Source organism: Alosa sapidissima, chromosome 12 (genome assembly GCF_018492685.1).
Source record: "Alosa sapidissima isolate fAloSap1 chromosome 12, fAloSap1.pri, whole genome shotgun sequence".
Taxonomy (NCBI): Eukaryota; Metazoa; Chordata; class Actinopteri; order Clupeiformes; family Clupeidae; genus Alosa; species Alosa sapidissima.
In genome coordinates, this window is record NC_055968.1 from 11,405,686 (window position 1) to 11,427,182 (window position 21,497).

Genomic DNA, 21,497 nt, shown 5'->3' on the forward strand with positions numbered 1-21,497 from the left:
ATTAGTTGTCACCGGAGTTTTCCTTCCCCAGTGATGTCATGTGTGTTTTTGTGTGTGTGTGTGTGTGTGTGTGTTTATGTGTGGTATCTGTGTGTGTGTGTGTGTGTGTGGTATGTGTGTGTGTGTCTGTTCATGTTCACCCCCCCCAGCAGTCTTTGAACCAAACTTCCTGCTCGCAAAACATCTAACCACACTCACCTAACCACATGAGCCTCGTCACACTCTAGACAGTAATCACACGAACACACATGTACAGACACTCAGTTGGTTTAGTATATAACCAGCATGGAGAAAACACCAATACAGACCAAACTCATGAAATAACCAGTATAACATATCAGTACCAAACAGTATAACATACAGTATCAATAACAATGCCAATGTGAATTCAAGTCAAATATAATTTCAATTCACCTTCATGATGTAACACATGTACAAGAATACACATCCACAGCATCCACACATCAACATACACAACTCTCCAATGGAACTGTTCAATTCTTAGGATGGCCTGACTAATAAAACACTTTAGTTGTGGTTTTGGGCTTATTTAGATTAACATAAAGGGTTAGTGGTGTCATTAAGGACAAATATTCAGCTTATATTAAATCTGGATGTAATTGTTCTCTTGCTTATAGAGAGCAACACATCTTAAACATGTCTCACTGACAAACACTGACATTCTTTGGGTTGCCATGTCTTACACACCTTGCCTCCCCACACACCATGGAATTATTGCCAAGGACATTCATTCAGTGGTTTATCCTCTGGGTTTCAGGTGTTCAAACTGAACTGCTCACACAAACACACACACACACACACACACACACACACACACACATATTCATGTCTCTCTCTAACATATACAAAGCCGTGCAGCTCCATTTTGAAAACACACACACTCTCTCACACACAGGGTGTTGGGGTGGGGGGGGGGGGGTCACTCTGGTAAGGAGCTTCCATGTGGATGGGTGACAATTCTGGCATAGTCCTGTGAGCTGGGTGGGGAGAGCTCATTTTGTGTCAGTGCGAGGCTGTGAGAGTGTGTGTGTGAGTGAAAGTCGTGACTCCTGAGGTAGTTACTTCCGGACTGACTGAGGTAGAAGAGCTGTCTGGCAAACAGAGGCTCCACCTGAAACACACACATCCACAAGGTTTGACATTTGTAAAACATCTCACAGTCCCTTAATGTACAAGTAAGATGAAAGAAGTGACTAGAGTCTGAGAGTGTGTGTGTGTGTGTCTCGTACCTGCACTGTGAGAGTCCTCCTTTGTATTTCAGCATCAATGTCGTCTCCAAAGGACAAGAGAACTTGGAGACGAGGCGGAGGATGAGAATGCAGAGAGAAACTCTGCAGCTCTGAGATGGAGGGAGGGAGAATGTAGGTCATTATTGCATATAATACTTATTGAACTAGTTTGTTACTAAAGGCTATTGTCCTGTATTTTGAAATATTCAATGCAAAAATTTACTTTCAACCCTGACATTCAGTGATTCATTATCTCAGTGATTCATTTCTGATAACTCTCTAGCTGACTCAGTGTGCACACTACACATGCACACTTCTTATAAGCCATGTGTAAAAACAGAACAGAAAAGGAGCAAAGAACACTCCACACACACACACAAACTAAAACACACTGGCTATGGCGATGTGATAGACAGTACACTCTTAAAATGAATGAGCTGAAAACAACACAACTTGCGTTGTTTTTAACACATCTTTGTGTCCAGATAGGAACAACAAAGTTTGTGTTGTTTCCTTTTTTATTTGTTACACAATGTGTTGAAAAATAATGCAACTTGTGTTGTTTTTGAACACATCTGTGTGTCCAGATAGGGACAACACATTTGTTATAAGAGTGTACACTCTTAAAAAGCAATGTGTTGGAAACAACACAAACTGTGTTGTCTCTATCTGGACACAGAGATGTGTTAAAAACAACGAAAGTTGTGTTGTTTTCAACTCACTCGTTTTAGGAGTGTAGCACCAACATGGGAGTTGGATGAGAAGAGCATGAGGGGGGTAAAGGAGGGAAAGTGCCCAAGGTTGTTCTTATTCACACTCTCAGTCTCTACTTCCCTCTTTCTCTTTCCCTATCTGACCCTTTTTCTATGTTTCTTCTACTTCTTCTTACTCTCTCATTCGTGTGGAAAGTCCACTCACATGGTTATGCAAATGAGGCTAATAGGAACTCAGGGGGTAGAGACGCTTTTGTCAAGAAGATCATACGGCCATGAGTCAGTATGAGACTGAGCTGTACCAGGGTCTTAACTAAACTGTGTGTGTTCGCATCTTTTGAGTGTGTGTGTGTGAGAGAGAGAGAGAGAGAGTGTCTGTGTACGTCTAACAGAGAGCGAGAGAGTGTGTGTCTGTGTATGTGTAACAGAGAGAGAGAAAGAGAGTGTCGGGGTGCGTGCATGTCTGTGTACCTGTGAGTAAGGTGTGCAAGTCCATTAGTTTGTTGGCCTGATCTCTCTCCAGTTTGTTGGGCTTTTCTCTGTGAGGAGTGTGGCCCCCTTCCCAGAAGACTTTGCCAGAACCAAAGGGGCGGGCATACAGCCCACCAGACCCCACCCATAGGTGGACACCGCCTTCAAGTCCCGCCTTCTGTGGGAGAGGCACCTCCTCTGGGCCACTGGTTGGCTGGAAAGCATGTCCGTGTGGCGTTAGGACACATCCTTCGGGTCTCAGCACAGTCACTTCTGAAACCAGGGCCCCGCCATAGAACACACACACCAACAGTCGCTGGTCTGGAACACAGACATTCACACAGATTAGTAGCTGACAGAAACCTCCAACTTTGTGTGTGTGTACGTGCGCGCATGTGTGTGCACGTGTGTGTGTGTGTATGTACCTGATATGCCATCTGCTGTTCTGAAGCCAGGCTGGGGAAAGCCAAAGGGTGTGGCAGGAACTTCAGAGGGATTGCAGCTGAAGAATGAACCACTGATCTGGTAACCTGCGCATACACACACACATACATTGCATTGAAAAAATACAACAAATCAAACAAAATGTTATTTTAAGTCTACATATTTCAAAAATGTCCCAGCATTTACAATCCTTGCACACAGAATCCTTCCACAGTGTATCATAAGGCCCAACACAAGCATTTAATCTAGTCAAATGCACATCACACACACATCAGACTCACCATTTTCCCAGGCCATGTGTGTAGGGCTGTAAGGGGTGTTGTAGTCTGGGTGGGGGGGTTCATCAGCCTGATAGCCCCTCCATCCATACTCTGGGTAGCTACACACCTACAACCGATCAGAAGCACAAAATCCTGATACAATCCGTCATGAGCATTTACACGGAGATCAAGCATATCTCCGTGTGTGTATGCATGAGGGGAGACTGTATGTTTATAAGACAGTAGTTCACCTGATTCTGAGGGGGAGTGTATGTGGAGTGCAGTTGATAATGTGGGGATGCTAAGTGAGCCGCTGTTTCCACTAGAGGTCTGGAACCTGAGAGTCAGAGGTGTAGAGTCTACTAAGTGATATTTTCTTATGCATATTATAATGATAATAATAATAATAATAATAATAAATACATTCTAATAATTATTATTTGTGCGTCAATCAAGCAAAACAGAAAATAAAGCAAAAGAGTATATCGCTTACCTTTCTTCGCATCCTCCGGTATGATGCGGTAAACTTTATATGGATCGGAGATGTCTAACTGGCTCCGCTCTACAATCTCCTCGAAGTCGGTACTCTTGTTGAGCGCGCAACGGAGGCGCGTCTTCCACGTGGGTGGGTCCGGTTTGTCAATGCCTTCCCGGTACTTGCCCTTGAAAAGAGCCCAGGCCTGCGGTACCCGAACGCAAAAAGTACAGGTCAGGTATTGTTTGTAACTCTGCGTCTACACGAGTGTGGACATTTGGTCATTATTTCCTCTACCTTAAAGAGTGCAGCATCTTCATCTCGATTGTAGTCCTGCTTGCCCGCGTGCTTCCAGGGGATGCGGAAGATGCTCTTTTCATCATTCTCCCACACGAGCCCTGGGTATTTGCCTGTATCCACCTGTTCGATCAACCACTGACGGAGTTTCCCGTTACCGGACGACATGCGCTCCCCATCTATGTTCATCTGACACATGGCAAGGACTTCAGTTCATAGACATGTAAGCCATAGCAAACCAAGTCAACTAAGGTAATTAAATACGGGATCACGAAGGCTACGTGAGTTTTGTAGGCTACTGTCCAGACTAGGCTACATTGAGCTATAAAACCATCACACCCCAATACTTTTTCTATATCCCAATCAAAAGGACCGCAAAATTAATGCGCGGCACATTTCTTACCTCTGAAACTGTAAACCGCTGGAGTTTTGGAATCAATCACTTACACACAAACATACACGAGAACTCTCCCTGTTTCGATATATTTCGTTTGCTCCCACTCTATTTCGCTCTCAATCCTGTTTTATTTCTCATTCAGCCAACAGTCTCTCTCAATCAATCAACTCACCTCGCATTCTGTCAGACTAAATAACTTTCCCTGGGATGGGCGGGGCGTCACCGGAACTCACGCTGAAACTTTTTGAAGAGGAGCATCTGTCACAGTGGAGCGCCAGCGTCCCGTAAACACGAGGGGAAGCCCTGTAGTGCGAGTGTCAGACGGCCCACGCGCAGAAGTGGAAAGTGGAGCGTGTTTGTTATTTATAAGAAAAAGAGGGTCGTTCTTTTAAATCGATCAATGTAGTGCGCAAACTTTTGCACGGAAATGTTGTTCAATATCAGTAGCGGATACAAAAAATAAATCAAAGATCACACAAGTGTAGATGTGTGAGCAAACAAAAGTGACCAAGAGGACCACGGTGAGGCAAATCACGTATGCCGGGGTAGAGTGTAATTTCTTTGTGGTATGTTCAAAACGCTCAGAATGTAGGCCTACTTTGTTAGTATTCATATGTTGAAAAATACATAAACAAAGATATTCACTGTTTAATCATTTTCTTTGTTTTTTTTGCCCACCCTGAGAATTAAATCTCTCGTGGAGACCTCTTTCTAATCGAGTTTAGGCCAACTAACGACGGGAGTGCATAATTTCTAGCCTAATATCGTTGGTTATCTAATGTCCAGTAGCAATAGTAGACTTTCCCCAGTAATGCTGTATTAGAAATGTATTACAAGATAAATAATACCAAATTTGTGCTATACCCATAAACCCAAAAGAATATTATAATGTAGTAGTGTGAGGTTAATGCTTATTTTACCATACATTGAACTATTAATATGAAGTATATTGTCTTGATTCATTGGGGCAATTGCATTATGGCTTTTTTTTTTGGCAAGAACATTTCTATTTGGATTATATTCCTATTTGTGAAATGCAAACATGCTACTCCATATGCAGCTTTATGTTTATGCTTCCTGATTTTTTGTTAATGAAAATTCTAGTATTCCTTGATTAAAAAACAAACAAACAAAACAAAACCCCTCTTGTTGTGTTCTGAAGTGCTGGAGATAGGAGAGGGATTTTCCACTTGGTTTTGGTTACATTGCCCTGAGCCCATAGCTAAACATAGTAAACCACACAGGTTTTGAACAATTGCAATTAACATGTTTCTTTTCTATTTATAGTTTATTAATTCATAGAAGTGTGCAAGTGTTTCTTTTTTATCAATAAAAAAAAAACATTACACCTCCTACACACTCAAAGGTTTGTAATAAAATAGGTATACAGCGAGGAAAATAAGTATTGAACACGTCAACATTTTTTTCAGTAAGTATACTTCCAGTGAGGCTATTCACATTAAATTTTCACCGGACATTAGTATTGTAACGATTTGATAGCGACACACACAGTTGTCCAATCAAAAGGTTTATTAGCTGAGAATGAGAGCACACAGACCAAGACCAAGACACACCAAGATACAGAACACAATACACACGGGGCAGGTCAAACAGACACACACACTACACATCCAGGGGAGGACGCAGCCCCCCACCCAAAAAGGATCACACACGAGGGAGAACTAAAAGGGAAACTTTTACACTTATAACTTAGGAGATATAAAGACATAAACCCCAAATGTTCACCCCCGTATCCCAGCATGCCTTTCGCGGGAGAACGCTAACACTGTCTTTTTGCGCCGACGCTACATAGCTCCCCCAACAAGCCATTGCCGTCCTCGGCACCGACCACGAGGTAGCCACATGCTAGTGTCTCAGTCCAGTGCGACAGTACCGCCAAATCACGTGGGGTGCACACGCCGCAGGTTGGTGCAGGAGCTCACTCAACGGGGCGCCACGCTGCTAGCAATCCAGTGCGGGCGTGCTAGCAGCCACGTGGCCGACCCCGCTCGTCACCAGCTCCCTCTCAGCAGCCGCCCTCAGGCTGCACTTTCCGCGGCGTGTCACCACGGCACTCCTCCTCTCCTGGCGGGGCCCTAGGTGGCCTTTTCAACCGTCGACACTGTACCAAGCACCGGGGTTCGAGGGGGGCCAGATGAAGCTGCACCAACACCACTCCGCTCCGTCGAGTCGCCGACCAGGACAGACAGGCACCGACTCCGCAGCAACCGGACCGCGCTGAGCTCTCCCGCTGCAGCTACCGTCTTCGGCGTCCCTCCTCGTGTTGCCATCTCGCAGAGCCGTCCTGCTCTGCTCCCGGTCCGTTCCACTCCTTCGCGGCCTCGGCGAAGGCACGACCCCCGAGATGGCCATGCTAACGAACTCCACTCAACAAACTTTTTTTTAAAGGCGCCGGCCAACAGGCCAACTAGAACGGGCGCCCACACAGCACGGTGCCTCTCACACGCACCCAAAAGTTTTAAAGTTCAGAGTTTAGAGGGCCTTTCCGTCGAAGCTGCCCCACCGTCGTGAGTTCGCTGCCCTCAGCAGCTCCGCCAACCGTCAATCGTCTAGGAACCTCTTCCTCGCCGCACTCCCTCGGCTCTGCTCATGCGTCGCGGTTCGCCGTGGAGTCAGCGCCCAGGCCAGCGTCGTCTTCTCCGTGAACGCTTCTTCAGGCCCCTCTTCCGGCAAGATCTTCTCCCATGGCAGCAGGCAGATCCAGGCGACAGCTCCTTTCCTCGGCGGCAGGAACAATAGCAGGCCTCAAGCTCTTTAGCAGCCCTGACAAGGGCTCTCTCTGGATCCTCTTGCGTGGGCCTCCACCCAATGGTATGGTCTTCCATTCCCAGCTTCTCTCGCTGAGCGGAGGCCATGTTCGAAAGTCGCTTCTGACACCAATGTAACGATTTGATAGCAACACACACAGTTGTCCAATCAAAAGGTTTATTAGCTGAGAACGAGAGCACACAGACCAAGACCAAGACACACCAAGATACAGAACACAATACACACGGGGCAGGTCAAACAGACACACACACTACACATCCAGGGGAGGACGCAGCCCCCCACACAAAAAGGATCACACACGAGGGAGAACTAAAAGGGAAACTTGTCACAATAAAGACGCTAACTTTACACTTATAACTTAGGAGATATAAAGACATAAACCCCAAATGTTCACCCCCGTATCCCAGCATGCCTTTCGCGGGAGAACGCTAACACTGTCTTTTTGCGCCGATGCTACAGTATTAACTTAGGTAATCCACACATATATAAAAATCCAAACATTAATGTCTTAAAGTAGTGTTATGAGTAGTAAAAAAGTGGAATGGCAGAGGGGAAAAGGCAATGAACACGCTAAGAAAAAGCAGCACACAAAGGCAAGGAATGGCAAGGAACAAACTGGAATCTATAAGTAGTTAGAGAAAGTATCCCTCCTATCTGTGCAAATTGATATAAGCTGGGTTAGTACATACTGGTGGGCTATAAAAAGGTTGTTTGTTACCAAGGTGTCACACAAGAAACATTTCATGATGGGTAAAAGCAAAGAGCTCTCCCAAGACCTTTGCAACCTTATTGTTGCAAAACATATCAATGGAACTGGTTACAGATGCACTTCAAAACTTCAGAATCATCCAGCAAGCAGCATGGGAGCCATTATCTGCAAGTGGAAGGAACATCACTGCATCATCAACTGGCCATGCACAGGATCTCCTTGCAAGATTTCTGACCAGGAAGTCAGAAGGATAGTCAGAAGAGTAGCCCAAGAGCCAAGGACCACTCTGAGAAAGCTCCAAAAAGATTTAGAGGCAGCAGGTACAATTGTTACATAGATAATGCACTCCACCGCCATGGCCTCTATGCACACTCATCCCGCATGACTCTATTGCTGAAGAAAAACATGTCAAAGCTCGTTTGAAAGTTTGCTATACAACATTTAAACAATCCTATGAAATACTGAGAGAATCTATTCTGGTCAGGTAAGAGCAAAATTGAACTTTTTGGATGTCATACTACACACCATATTTGGAAGAGAAATGCCACTGTGCATCACCCTAAAAATACCCTACCAACAGTGAGGTTTGGAGGTGGTGGCATCATGGTGTGGGGCTGTTTTTCATCTCATGATACTAGCAGACTTCATACAGTTGAAGGAATGATGAATGGAGTCATTTTGTTCTGGAAGAATCTTTACATCCACCGGGATGATGAGGATGAGACATGGCTAGACCTTCCAGCAGGACAATGATCCAAACCATTCAGCAAAGGAAACTCTCAATTGGTTTCAGAGAAAGGAAATCAAGGTCCTGACTTCAATTCAATTGAACAGTTTTGGAAGTTAACTAAAGATCAGGATTCACAAGAGGGACCCCTGAAATCTTCAATATTAAAGGACTATCTGTTTAAAAGAATGGGCCAAACTCACACCAGAATACTGTGACTGATTAGTTTCGTCATACAGGAAATGCCTTGAAGCTGTCATTACGAATAAAGGCTTTTCCAAAGTATTTAAGAAATTTCAGCAGGCGTGTTCAATACATTTTTCCTGTGTCATTCCACTTTATTACACATAACTCTACCTATGCACTTTAATGTTTGGATTTTTTTTATATGGGTGGATTATCTGAGTTAATAATGTCCGGTGAAAATTTCATGCAAATAGCCTTACTGAAAAATATACTTACTGAAAAAAAGAAAATACTTATTTTCCCCGCTGTAAGAAACCTTGAAATATATTACCTCTGGTCCCTGCTGTCTTCATCCTTTGGGGAAAAGTTGGAAAAAAGCTACAGGTTCAGTGACTGAATGGAAAAGTGGTGCTACTGTCTTTTCCCTCACAAGCATTCATATTTAGATTGAAATATATTCCCTGTGTCTTCAATGATCTACAATGGAATCTAAATGAGTTGCTAACATCTGTCCTTTTTCATCATATTGGCCCAAAGTATGGTTATGGTTATGGGATTTGGCAGATGCTTTTGTCCAAAGCGACATACAAATACAAAACAATATAATACTTAAAGAAAAAAGTATTTAAAAAGTATAAAAAGCCTTTAATTCATCATGGCAAGAACTGGTTAAAAGCAAATGGGCCTACGCGTTACGGCCATTTTGGCCTTCATCAGGGCATGATGTTGCAGAAGAGCACCTGAGCGAGTAACTATCTGAAGTCTCCTGAGCGCCCTAAGCCCCTTTGTGTCTTCTCAATATAATACTTAAATTTAAGATGTTGGTCAGACTATATTAAGGAGAATAGCAATAATAAACAACAATGTCAATTCAACCAATAATGAAATAAACAATGAAAATTAAGGAAAATGGCAATAATAAACAATAATGTCCATTCAATCAATAATATAATAACAATAGCACGGTAAGACTACATTAAGGAGAATATCAATAATAAAAACAATGTCAAAATAACTTTCACCTTGACTGTTACGGTATAAACCTAACCTTTATCCTCTTCAGTCACCTCAGAAATGGAATTAGTGCACCAGAAAACCATTAATTTGATAGCAAAACTTCAAACATCAAACTTGACCCATTAGTAACTGAGATATGCTGCTTTTTTTGGAGAAGGTGGTGGCAGCCAATTTGAAAGGTAATAAAATGTCCTTGACTTTAACACTATGACCTTGACTTTGAATGGCTTCAGTAGAATTGGAGTTCTTGCCAGCAAGATAATCAGAATCAATCAATTACTACCTGAAATAATGTCATTTTATAGGATTTTCGACCAAAATGACCTTGGTGTTGACCTTGACAATGTCACCTTGATCTTGTCATTGACCTCATCAGTCACCTCACAAAAGCACTCCGCATCCAAGAAAACCTAGCCTAGAAATCTAGACGCACCCTAGTGAGCTCGAAAAATTAAACTTCTATCAGGCCAATCAAATCGTGTATAGAGTCGTTAGGCAGGCTTAACATAATGATTGATGGCAGAGTTGCAACGGTTTGGCTTGAATTCCCTGCTACTTGAAAACAAAGAAGATGGATGTTGCTTTTGGCGAACAGTATACACGAGTTAAGCTTTTTTTAAGTTGGCAAAAGTTTGAACTAGCCAACTAGCTCCCGCTGCATGGGACTCGCGTTGGGGATAGCGCTGTCCTATTGCGTGCAGAGGGAATTTGAAAGACAACCAGGGGCGGAGTGGGGCACTAAAATTTACCGGGAAAATTATGACGGCACCGGCGGAACATTCTAAATGCATTTATCATGTACGACTCACAGGCACGATAATAGCTCTATGGGCCGGCCCGCACCTCGGCCGGCCTACCGGGAAAACTCCTGACCGTCCCGATTGCCACTCCGCCCCTGAAGACAACCGATTATCTCGCCGCTCGGACTGAGCACTGTGAAAGGTGAGTGTCCAGACCCTACATTTTAATGTGGGTCTGGCTCGTCAGGCTAGAGAAAACCTATACTTTGATAGCAAAATCGTCAACATTGACTCAATAGTTGCGGAGATATGTTCTTCTTAGTTTTTGGCAGATGCAGGTGGCGACCATCTTGGAAATTAAATATAACAGTAAAATAATTGCCATCGCCTAAATGAATGTTATTCCTAGGATGGCAAAAGTGCAAATGCCTCAATAGCTATCGAAAAGCAGTTAGGTTAGATTTCCCCTCGACTAACCTTCTCAAAATACATGTAAGCCTATTTTGACTCATTATCTCAATTTTACATATAGCATGTTTCAGTGTTTATTTCTCATCGGAAAGAAAAATGAGATCTCTCATTTGTCTACTCTATTTCTCCTAGACATAATTGAGCTTAATTTAACATCAGTAGAGAAATAACCCTTCTCTTGTGTCATTTAAGATCAGCTTATGTTCTCAAAATACTTCTTACTGCTTATTGTTTCTCTGAAGGGGTTTTTAGGAGAAACAGGTGATATCTCAAGAGCTGATTTATTTCTTGTGAGAGAAGCAAAGGCATTTCCCTCTGGTGGAATTGTCCCCAAAGGCACCCAGATTTTGCAGCCATCATTACAGTGCCTATAAAAAGTCTTCAGCCCCATGCTAAAGTTGACTAAAAAGAAGAATAAAAATAAAAAATCTTTTGCAAATGAATCTTAATGCCTTAATTAAAAAATGAGGAAAAATCCAACCTTTAAGGACACCAATTTTCTTTGTGAATGAATAATGTATCATAAATAAATAAATGTTCTTCATTAGAATACATGGTGCATAAGTATTCATACCCTATGTTAAAATCCAATAGAAGCAGGCAGATTTTCATTTTTAAAGGCCAGTTATTTCATGGATCCAGGGTACTATACATCCTGATAATGTTCCCTTGGCCTTTGCAATTAAAATAACCCCACATCATCACATACCCTTCAACATACCTAGAGATTAGGATGGTTTTATTTCAGTTCGCCTTATAGCTGGTTTGATTTGCATTGAGAGATGATCTTATGGAAAGTACCCCATGCCAATCGTGGTAAAGGGTATGTGACACTACCGGTCAAAAGTTTGGGGTCACTTAGAAATTTCCATTCCATTCCATTATAGACAGAATACCAGCTGAGATCAGTTGCATTTTTTTAAATCAGGGCAGCAGTTTTCAGATTACATTATGTGCTTACATAATTGCAAAAGGGTTTTCGACTGTTGTAGAAAGCAATGGCTGATCTTAATGCAATATCTACATTGGCCATTATCAGCAACCATTCATCCAATGTTCCAAAGGCACATTCTGTTTACTAATCTGATATCATTTTAAAAGGCTAACTGAGAAAACATTGGAGAACCCTTTTGCAAGTGTGTGTGTGTGTACAGTGTGTAAGCACATAATGTAATCTGAAAACTGCTGTCCTGATTAAAACACAATGCAACTGATCTCAGCTGGTATTCTGTCTAATGGAGTGGAATGAACATTTCTAAGTGACCCCAAACTTTTGACCTGTAGTGTACATAATGACCCCAAACTTTTGACCGGTAGTGTACAGTGCACCGGTGTTCAGCCCTGTGCTACATTTTTAGTAAACCCTAACAGGAAGGCTACAGGGCATGTTACTGAAGCATTCCATTAGTGTAGCGTAGCGTCTGCTGCAACAATCAGCCTCCACTATAACCAATGTAACTAGCTACACCAGACATGATAGTGTAGAAGACCAGCCTCCACTATAAGCAATGGAACCAGCTACACCAGACATGATAGTGTAGAAGACCAGCCTCCACTAAAAGCAATGGAACTAGCTACACCAGACATGATATGGTAGAAGACCAGCCTCCACTATAAGCAATGGAACCAGCTACACCAGACATGATAGTGTAGAAGACCAGTCTTCTAAAACTATTTTTACGGTACGCGGACGGCGCACTCCAGTTGCAGACTCGATGGAGCCTCCCTGTAAGACAGGATACCAAACAGCCATTAAAATGGCACTCTGGATATTGAGAACTGTCTGTGTGGGTAGACAAGTTCAACTCTGAACATCCCATGATGGCAGAGAAAGAGGAAAACAGTATATTGAGCATTATATGTTAATTAATAATAATTAATTGATTGATTAAAGTCACAATGACCAAATTGTACCTTTTGAGGTACACTGCTCAAGACACGCACACTCATACACCGCAACTGCACCTGACAGCTGATGATGGTCTCCTGTTCTGACTGAACAAATCCCTGGAGACCTTATCATTACTCAGCATCTCACACTCACACACACACACACACACACAGAAAGGATGGATGGTGGTATTCAGCTGACTCATTAATGATAGGTCCGAATCGCATTCACAACAATGCACACATCTTCAACCGAAACTTTAGCACGGATGAGAGTGGGCAAGGTTAACTGGAAATGGTTAGGGTTACAGTTAGGCCACGACCTGACATCTGGTGAGGTGACAACCAGAGGATCTGCCAATGGTTTATGGATCAGCACACATACACACACACATTCCTTCACAGCACAACATGTGCTACCAGTGGCTTGAATGCCTTACCAAACATCAGCAACAGAGCAGAACACTGGGGTTATCAAGCAATTTTTACAACTGTGCACTATTCATATAATTTCTGTGCTCACACAGGCATGAACAAAAGTGTGTAGCTAACACACACAACAGAAATGTATAATGAAAACTAAGAACAGAAAGCATGCATGATTGATCATGAAGTATATGTGATGATGAGGACAGGATTCTTAGAAGTAGGCAAACTATACTTGGAACTGCAGGTATAAGTTGGCCTAAGGCGGTAACACTTTACTTGACAGGTGAGTTCATAACACATTCATAGCAGCTGTCATAAACTGCACATAAAGCATTCATGACTGTTTCATGAGACATGACTCAACATTCATACCAAACCTTTCATGAATGTGGAAGACAGAACGACGAGAACTTGTCAAAATAAAAGTCTAAAGTCGCAAAGCAGCATTGCCGTTTTTGGTCCAAACCTCTTACCTGATCACGTCACATCTGAGTCAATGGGCTACTCCAGTGCCAAAAAGACAGAGCATGTTCAAGCAAATAATTTTTGCTACATAAAAATGTATTTGTTTTATGATATAACCTTTGCAGATGATTTCTCATCTTTTGCTACTGGGAATGTCCAACCGTTCCAGGTTACACAAATACGGGTCAGCTGAATGTAGGCTAGTTTACCTCCCAGTGTTAAACTCAGTGATTACGAATACTTCACAACTTGTATAGTAAAGTGACATTCGATGTAGACTTCATAAGATATTCATGGAATATTTACAAAGACTGGAGAGATTAAATTAATGGTATCCAGGTTACACAAATACGATGTTGGACTCTTATTTTGACAAGTTGTTGTCGTTCTGTCTTCCACATTCATGAAAGGTTTGGTATGAATGTCTCATGAAACAATCATGAATGCTTTATGTGCAGTTTATGACAGCTGCTATGAATGTGTTATGAACTCACCTGTCAAGTAAAGTGTTACCCCTAAGGCTAACTCTGGTACAGTGCATCAAATGGCATTTACGTTAAAAACATTTACGTTAAAAATTGTAAAAACTGTAAAAAAAATAGTTAAAAACATGGTCCCTAACAAATACAATGAATATATAAAATAAACAATATGCATTAATGACTCTTAAGAAGTAGACAACTTTATCCTCAGGCACTTTGCCATATGATCTCTATCTCTCGGACCTCTTGATATTGTTCACATGCATTGCACCATGTGTGTTCACATATCACATATCATCCAGGCATAAGCAAAGATCCTTGATTACTAACAAGATAGAGCAACGTAATTCATTTCCCCTTTTTCACCTGCCTGCTCTAATAGCAACAGAAAACTGTATGTATAGAAAAGCTATGGGCGTATGAAAATATGACTACCGCGTATGACTACCCCTGGTAATAGCCCATAATAATGTGTGTGTGACATTCATTGTGATCAGTAACCATAAGGAGGTGTGCCTTGGTGTGTTGGTTCCAACTTTGGTGTGCTTTAGCCCCCCAAAAGGTTGAGAAGTTCTGATCTACATCACATGCACACACACAGCTTCCCAGATGTGTTCCACCGAAATCATAAAACACGCTCTCTTATTCAAACTCTCGGTCAGTAGCTCTCTGAAACACACACACGACACTTTCCCTTGTTCTGTGAGGTCGGGCCAGTATTTCATTGTTGTGTAATGCTTTCTGTTTGGTATGAGAGTTGAGAACTTTCAATTTTGAGTGATCTCACTTTTCAAATTCTTTGAAACAGCAACTCTTTCATATGTTGCAGTGTTGTCAAAACACTAACATTATGGTCAACCAATGAAAATATATGCATTTGGGTGGATGACAAATAAGCCTGAAAAAAGGAATTTAAAAAAACTTCAAATATCATCCCTAAAAAGTGTTTATATGTGTTGCTGTATCTCTAAACTTGACTAATATAAAAAAAAATTCAAAAAAAAAAAAAGTGAAATATATATTTATATGTCAATTTGTCATGTTTGTGCCTAAAATTGTCATATGGTGTGACGTGAAAATAATTTGAAATAAAATGAAAATTAGATACTTTTTTCTACTTTAATTTATGTCACTGTACATTTTAATCACGTTTGCTTTGATATGCAACATTTCCTTGTGAATATTTAGAAGAAAAACCTAAAATGTAACAAGTTATTTTGTCAAGGTGGAGAATGCTCCTAAGTGTAACCAGATATTTTAGCTTAATTCTAATATTTCTTGTAAGAACTCACTCAAAATTCTTGAGGTTCTTGCAGATACCATTTCCTTTGTGTGCTATTGATGTTTTAATGATTTTTCAATTATAAAGTCTTTTTTGTGACATTATTTAATGTCACACCAAATGACATGGTGTCACGCCATATGATGAACTGCACCACTCCACCATGTGTCAGAGCAAAACAGGGTTTTTAATGACAATAAAATCATTAACAATGAATTTTGAAGTCACTGTATGAATGGTGTATGCGTGTAACAGCAAAATAGATGAAAGTTTAGTATTTATTTTTTAAACTTACATGGCATGGTAACATAAAAGAAAAAAAGTATGAGAAATATGAATTGTACAGATACATTTTTTCCCCAATTATCACAGATTTAACAAAAAACATATAATATCTGAATTTAAAACATGTTTTTACAAGAACTTTTATGTAAAAATGCAATTTGGTCATAGGGTGTGACAGAAATGTCATATAGTGTGACTTGAAAAAAGCTGTCACACCATATGATGCAGCGTCACACTATATGACATTTTGAAAGTTAAGCTAATTTTCTAGACAGTTAAATACAGCTAACTATTATTTAGCATGCAACTGACCACATGGCAGCAGTGCTTTTTAAGAATTCATGAAGAATATTTGTGGAAAATAGCTACTTTTTAGGCAAATGATGTCACACCATAAGACACTAAAATTTGGCCACGATTGATGATGTCCAATTCAAAGCTTTTTATATAAAAATCCAAAAAGCAGAACTCACCTCTTGACCATGCCAATTACTCCTGACATTCTATTGTTACTTCCTGATTAAGCAGGGTCCTCTTCCCAATAATAATATCCAAATGAATGCCCGGTCAAAATATACAATATAGTGTCACGCCATATGACAACCATTTTATGGACAAAATATATTTGATTATAACTTAGTTGGACAGCATGCATAAACATCAAAACTTTCTGTGGTTGTAAAAAACATCCAATTATTTTATATGCATGGTAAAACTTTAAAGTAATTATACTTTTTATGGATATACACTCTTTTTAGTTCGCACACATGGTGGACAGTCACACCATATGACATTTTTTATGTTTGGATGATTATTTTAAGTCAAAAGTGAAATACAAATCCAATAAATTTAATATGACAGAACTTGAACCTACCAGACCTACAACATTTCCATATCAATTCTTAACAATTGCCATTTTTTATAAGTGTGTGACACATGGACAGTCTGAATTCTGCTATTTGTCATCTACCCATTTATGTTATAGCACAAACTAACACATCTACAAAATGACACACACACACACACACACAGCGATGTTTCTTGACAGCACTTCACATCATATGCAAGCCATGAAGAACTGATGTAGCCCATATATGTGTCGATGAGGAATGGCTTTACACTATTAAAACAGAAACCTTTATAGTGAATATACACATCATTGCCCCAAACGGGAACAAGTACACACACAAATGCTCCACAAATGCTCCTCAACCAACAACCACATATTTAACATGGTGAGTTAACAAGCTTCTTGTGTGTCACACATTAATGTGTAGTGTGTATGTGTCTGTCTGTCTGTGTGTGTGTGTCTGTGTCTGTGAGTGTGTGCATGTGTGTTGGAGAGGCGAGAGAGAGACTAAACTCACAACCAATCAGATTGGATCTTACCTATCCAGCCCAACAGTCAAGCCTATGGGGCATGGGTGGTAGATTTTTTTACCCAACAACAGCATAACACACACACACACACACACACCACACACATCTGAGCAGATGCAAGCAGGTTTGTTTAACTGAAAGAAGCACCGGAAGAACAGTGTTGCTAAAAGAGTCCGAACTCTCGGCCCCAAGGCCACAAACAGTACAGGCCTTAATCAAATCTTCTCTCCAAAAGGAAGCTCAACTTTGGGTTGTGTATATTTGTGTGTTTGTGTGTGTGTGTGTGTTTGGTGTACTAGTGAGCACATCTGTCTATGTGAGAAGATGTATCTGTCAGGTGTGTTGGTGTGGGGAGGTCAGACAAGGTCAAATGATCAGACACCAGTTGTCTGACCTAAACACAGATACCAACATCAATACCATTCAGTCTGTCAGATCCATCAACCCCCTCTTTATGGTTCAACGTGAAGGGAAGTGTTACAAGGAAAAGATTGGGGTAAATCTTTTAAGTTTATGTGGAAGGTTTTTAGGGATCTTGGTATTTTCAGCGTTCATGTGTAAGATGGTTACAAAGTTCCTGAGGCCTCATGCAATCTGCCATAAACTTGTAAACACACAGTCACACTAGTTCCCATTTCTATACACACACTCACACTAATGTTTTATATACACACACACACACACACACACACTCAGCTTGCTTTATAATGTCCTTACACATTTCAAGGGGAGTCGTCTGCAAGTCTGCTTCAAACATAAAAGTCACTGTGATTGCGTTCCCAGTAATTCCCCTGTCCTGGTACAAAACCAGGCGTGTACACAGTCACACTCAACACACGCACACACATACGAAGTCTCGTGGGAGGCAGTATGTGCAGAGCGTTGGGACGCCCCCACAAAACCCCAACATGAGTATACCTCACGCACACACACACACACACACACACACACACACAAACCAAATGTATGGGTATGTGTATATTCACACATCAACATAGCACTACACTGTATTCCCCTGGCACACCAACACACCTGCACAAAGAGGCACAAAAATCTGCACACATTTATACACATCTACTCAGAAGCATGAATCCATGGATGTAAAGTGTCTTTACATACCTGAATGTTAAGAACCAAACACATTTCAGACATACACAGGAGAGCCCTCCTGAAAAAAAACCCCAGCTAGAAACCAGCTGGTTTTAGCTGGTCTTTGCTGGTTTTCTTCCAGCTCTTGCTGGTCTTGGCTAACCAACTGAGGAAGCTGGTGTGACCCGCCTGTCATGTCGGATACAGCTGGTGTAAGATGGTCATGCTGGTGACCAGCCTGCCAAACTTGACATTATTGGTGTAAGATGGTCATGCTGGTTTGCTAGAATGACCAACATAAGCTGGAATGGGCAGTTAAACCAGCAATGTAGACCAGCAACACCAACTAAAATTACCAGCTTGAGGTGGTACGACAAGCAAAACCAGTTGAATCACCATCGTAAACTGGGTAAACCAGCTGAAGGTATGTTTTCGCAAGAGATTTGCTGGTCTAGCTGGTCAACCATCATAGGGTGGTCAAACAAGCTGGGCAACCAGCAAACCACCTTTAGCTGGTCATGCTGTTTTTTTTTTTAGCAGGGAGGTGTTAAATTTCCCACAGCGGCTGATCAACAATCAAGCTCACACATAGCATGGCAACAATGCACAATTGGCCTGTGTAAGTTGCAAACCCACCACATGTTGTCCCCAGGATCCGTAAAGGTATCCCTGCTGAAAAAAAAACAGCCTGACCAGCTAAAGGTGGTTACCAGCTACCAGAGCTGTTTTTTTCAGCAGGGATATCAAGAGCTGCCACAGCGGCCAATCAACAACCAAGCCTATCCAAAATTACACAACAAGACATGAGTAGCAATACACAGTTGGCTGGCAGTAGTCGTAAATGTGCCACATGGTGTACCAGTCATCTGTAAAGACTCTTCTTCACAGCACACCATGTGCTACCAGTGGCTTGAATGCCTAACCAAAGAACCAAAACAGAAAAAAGGCACAACACTGGGGTTATCAAGCCATGTATACAATTATGCACATACTGTGACCACATATTCAACTAATACGCTCACATTGGCATGAAAAAGTGCATTGGTTTAGCTAACACGCTAAGAATCTTTTTTTTGAAAACAAAGAAAAGTTGATAACAAGAGAAAGCATGCATGATTGATCATCAAGTATACGTGATCATGAGGACAACATTCTTGAAAGTAGACAACACATTGAATCTCCATACATAATTTTAAGAAGTAGACTGCTTTTTAGGATATCTCTGACAGAGAACTGAACTGCTGACAAAATGCATTGATCTTTCAGATCTAGACTGAACGCAAGCTTTGAGTAACACGCTTGTATGACTAATGCGCCTTGGGTGAAATGATGAGCTATTATTTCTAAAACTGTTAGAGAAGACACGCACAAACACACACGAGTTCCAAGTGTATGTGTGTGTCAGAGCAAGGAACTTTCTGGGAGTGTGTGCGTGTGTGTACTGACCTGTGTCGACTGAGTGTTATTGAAACGGCACAGCATTTTACCATACCCCATTAAGGGGAAGAGAAAGAGACATATAGACACATACAAACACACACACACACACACTTTTATGTACACTGTGTATGCTATGTGTATGCATATTTGTATTTCCAGATTTCTATCTAAAGCTCTAATATGAATGATTTTATGATATATGAAACTAAATGCCCTGATATCTGGAAACCTTTCTTGGTGTAGTTTTAAACCGTATATACACTTAAGATGATATAAAACATGTCCATGTTGATTACATTATCTTTCTTTCCAAGGACCTTTCATGGCCTTTCTGTTGAGAAGTGTATGCAAAGAACATCAACTCATAATTTCTCATACACGGATAATTATTACATAATGTAAAGACCAAACCAATGTGGAAGGGTCACGCATAAGGACCTCCCACCCTCAACACAGACACACACAGAGACCCTCAACACACTCATTCACTCGAACACATACACACACAGAGACCTTTAACACACTCACTCACCCTCACACACACACACACACACACACACACACACACATACACTTTGCACTGCATGACTGACCTGAGAGTGCAGTGGGGTTATACCTGTGTGTGTGTGTGTGTGTGTGTGTGTGTGTGTGTGTGTGTGTGTGTAGCTCATTGCATGTACAATTCTGTGACCGCAGGCACAACCTATTTGACTGGAGCACAGGGACAGATGGGGAAATCCCTCTTTGCTAGATGAACTATCTCTCACTTGCTCTGTGTGTGAATTGGTAGGCTACGGATTGCTGAGTGATGATCAATACTCACTAATCTTAGATGCAGGATGCTCATGTGCGTGTGTTTGTTTGTCTGTACAATGGGCCTATCCCAGAGCCATATAAAGGTAGAGTTGCGACAATGGGTGTTCAAAATTCCGTTGGTCACGTGGTTTGTGTAAACCTCCACTAGTTCCCGGAAGTGATTGACAATGGATTCGAATGCATTAAATAGGCTACTGTTCAATGATAGACAGAGCCACGGTTTTGGGTAATTGACAGTCAATAAATGCATTGATATACAATATAACACAGTGTAATTATTGTGTAAACTATGTAGTTATCCTACCATTACAACAATATTAAATTAAAGACCTTATATCTTAGCCTGCTATATAAGGTGACCTTTTTTCCGCCCTTTTACGTGTCACTTAATATTAATTTCTGTACAAAATCAAGACGGGAGATTCTTTAGAAAACGCAATTGCACCCACCCCATAAGTGTATCTAAATTATCGCTATATAAAATAAACAATAGACAAACAATTACAATAAAAGCTGTAAACAGTGTTTTTGAGACTGCGTAGCCTACAAAAGCGCATGGAGCCCCTGTGAAATTTTGATTTTGCAACGAGAAACTGTAACACAGCTAGTCTAACATTACTTGTTTAAGTTTTCTACCCCGCGTTTCCTCTGGTAGTCACTGATCTGAGCTAATGAGCGAATTACCAAGCCAAGCCTAGCTATCGTCGCGGGAGAATAAAAAAAGTTTAAAAGTTTTTTAACATCTCCAGTGTAATGGTGGGCATTCTAAGTTAACCGTAGCATTAGGCCTATCTATTTAGTAACCCCATGGTAATGCGAGTGATCATAATAAAATATAAAACGTGACATGTAAGTCCTTCGATAAATAACCAGGCTGAACTCATAAACATGAACAGCATTTTGTCATCGTTTGTCATTCACCGTGCTGTGAACAGCATTAGGCTAGGCTAAAGAGCTTGAGATTCAGACAGGTGAGCACCTGAGAATGGTGT

The 21,497-nt window shown here is 41.3% G+C and overlaps 1 protein-coding gene across 2 annotated transcripts; it reads right to left on the reverse strand.

Moving 5' to 3' along the window:
* Nucleotides 1-251: 251 nt before the first annotated feature.
* On the reverse strand, nucleotides 252-5,604 carry irf4b (interferon regulatory factor 4b). 2 transcript variants are annotated; one of them, XM_042056931.1, is made up of 9 exons: nucleotides 4,480-5,604; nucleotides 3,911-4,099; nucleotides 3,632-3,818; nucleotides 3,390-3,475; nucleotides 3,160-3,265; nucleotides 2,860-2,964; nucleotides 2,435-2,755; nucleotides 1,251-1,360; nucleotides 252-1,132 (listed from the first exon to the last, which is right to left on the reverse strand). In XM_042056931.1, the coding sequence occupies exons 2-9, from the start codon at nucleotides 4,097-4,099 to the stop codon at nucleotides 941-943; spliced, it is 1,296 nt and encodes a 431-aa protein (XP_041912865.1). In that variant the 5' UTR covers nucleotides 4,480-5,604; the 3' UTR covers nucleotides 252-940. The 2 variants fall into 2 exon arrangements, with proteins under 2 accessions (XP_041912865.1, XP_041912863.1); XM_042056929.1 differs by lacking the exon at nucleotides 4,480-5,604 and adding an exon at nucleotides 4,314-4,470.
* Between the last annotated feature and the right edge of the window lie 15,893 nt (nucleotides 5,605-21,497).

Coding starts and splice junctions, on each gene's coding strand:
- irf4b (XM_042056931.1), bottom strand. CDS start 4,099: ATGAACATAGATGGGGAGCGCATGTCGTCCGGTAACGGGAAACTCCGT. Junction 3,266..3,389: donor ACACTCCCCCTCAGAATCAG/GTGAACTACTGT, acceptor GATCGGTTGTAG/GTGTGTAGCTACCCAGAGTA. Junction 1,361..2,434: donor CTTGCACACCTTACTCACAG/GTACACAGACAT, acceptor CCTCCATCTCAG/AGCTGCAGAGTTTCTCTCTG.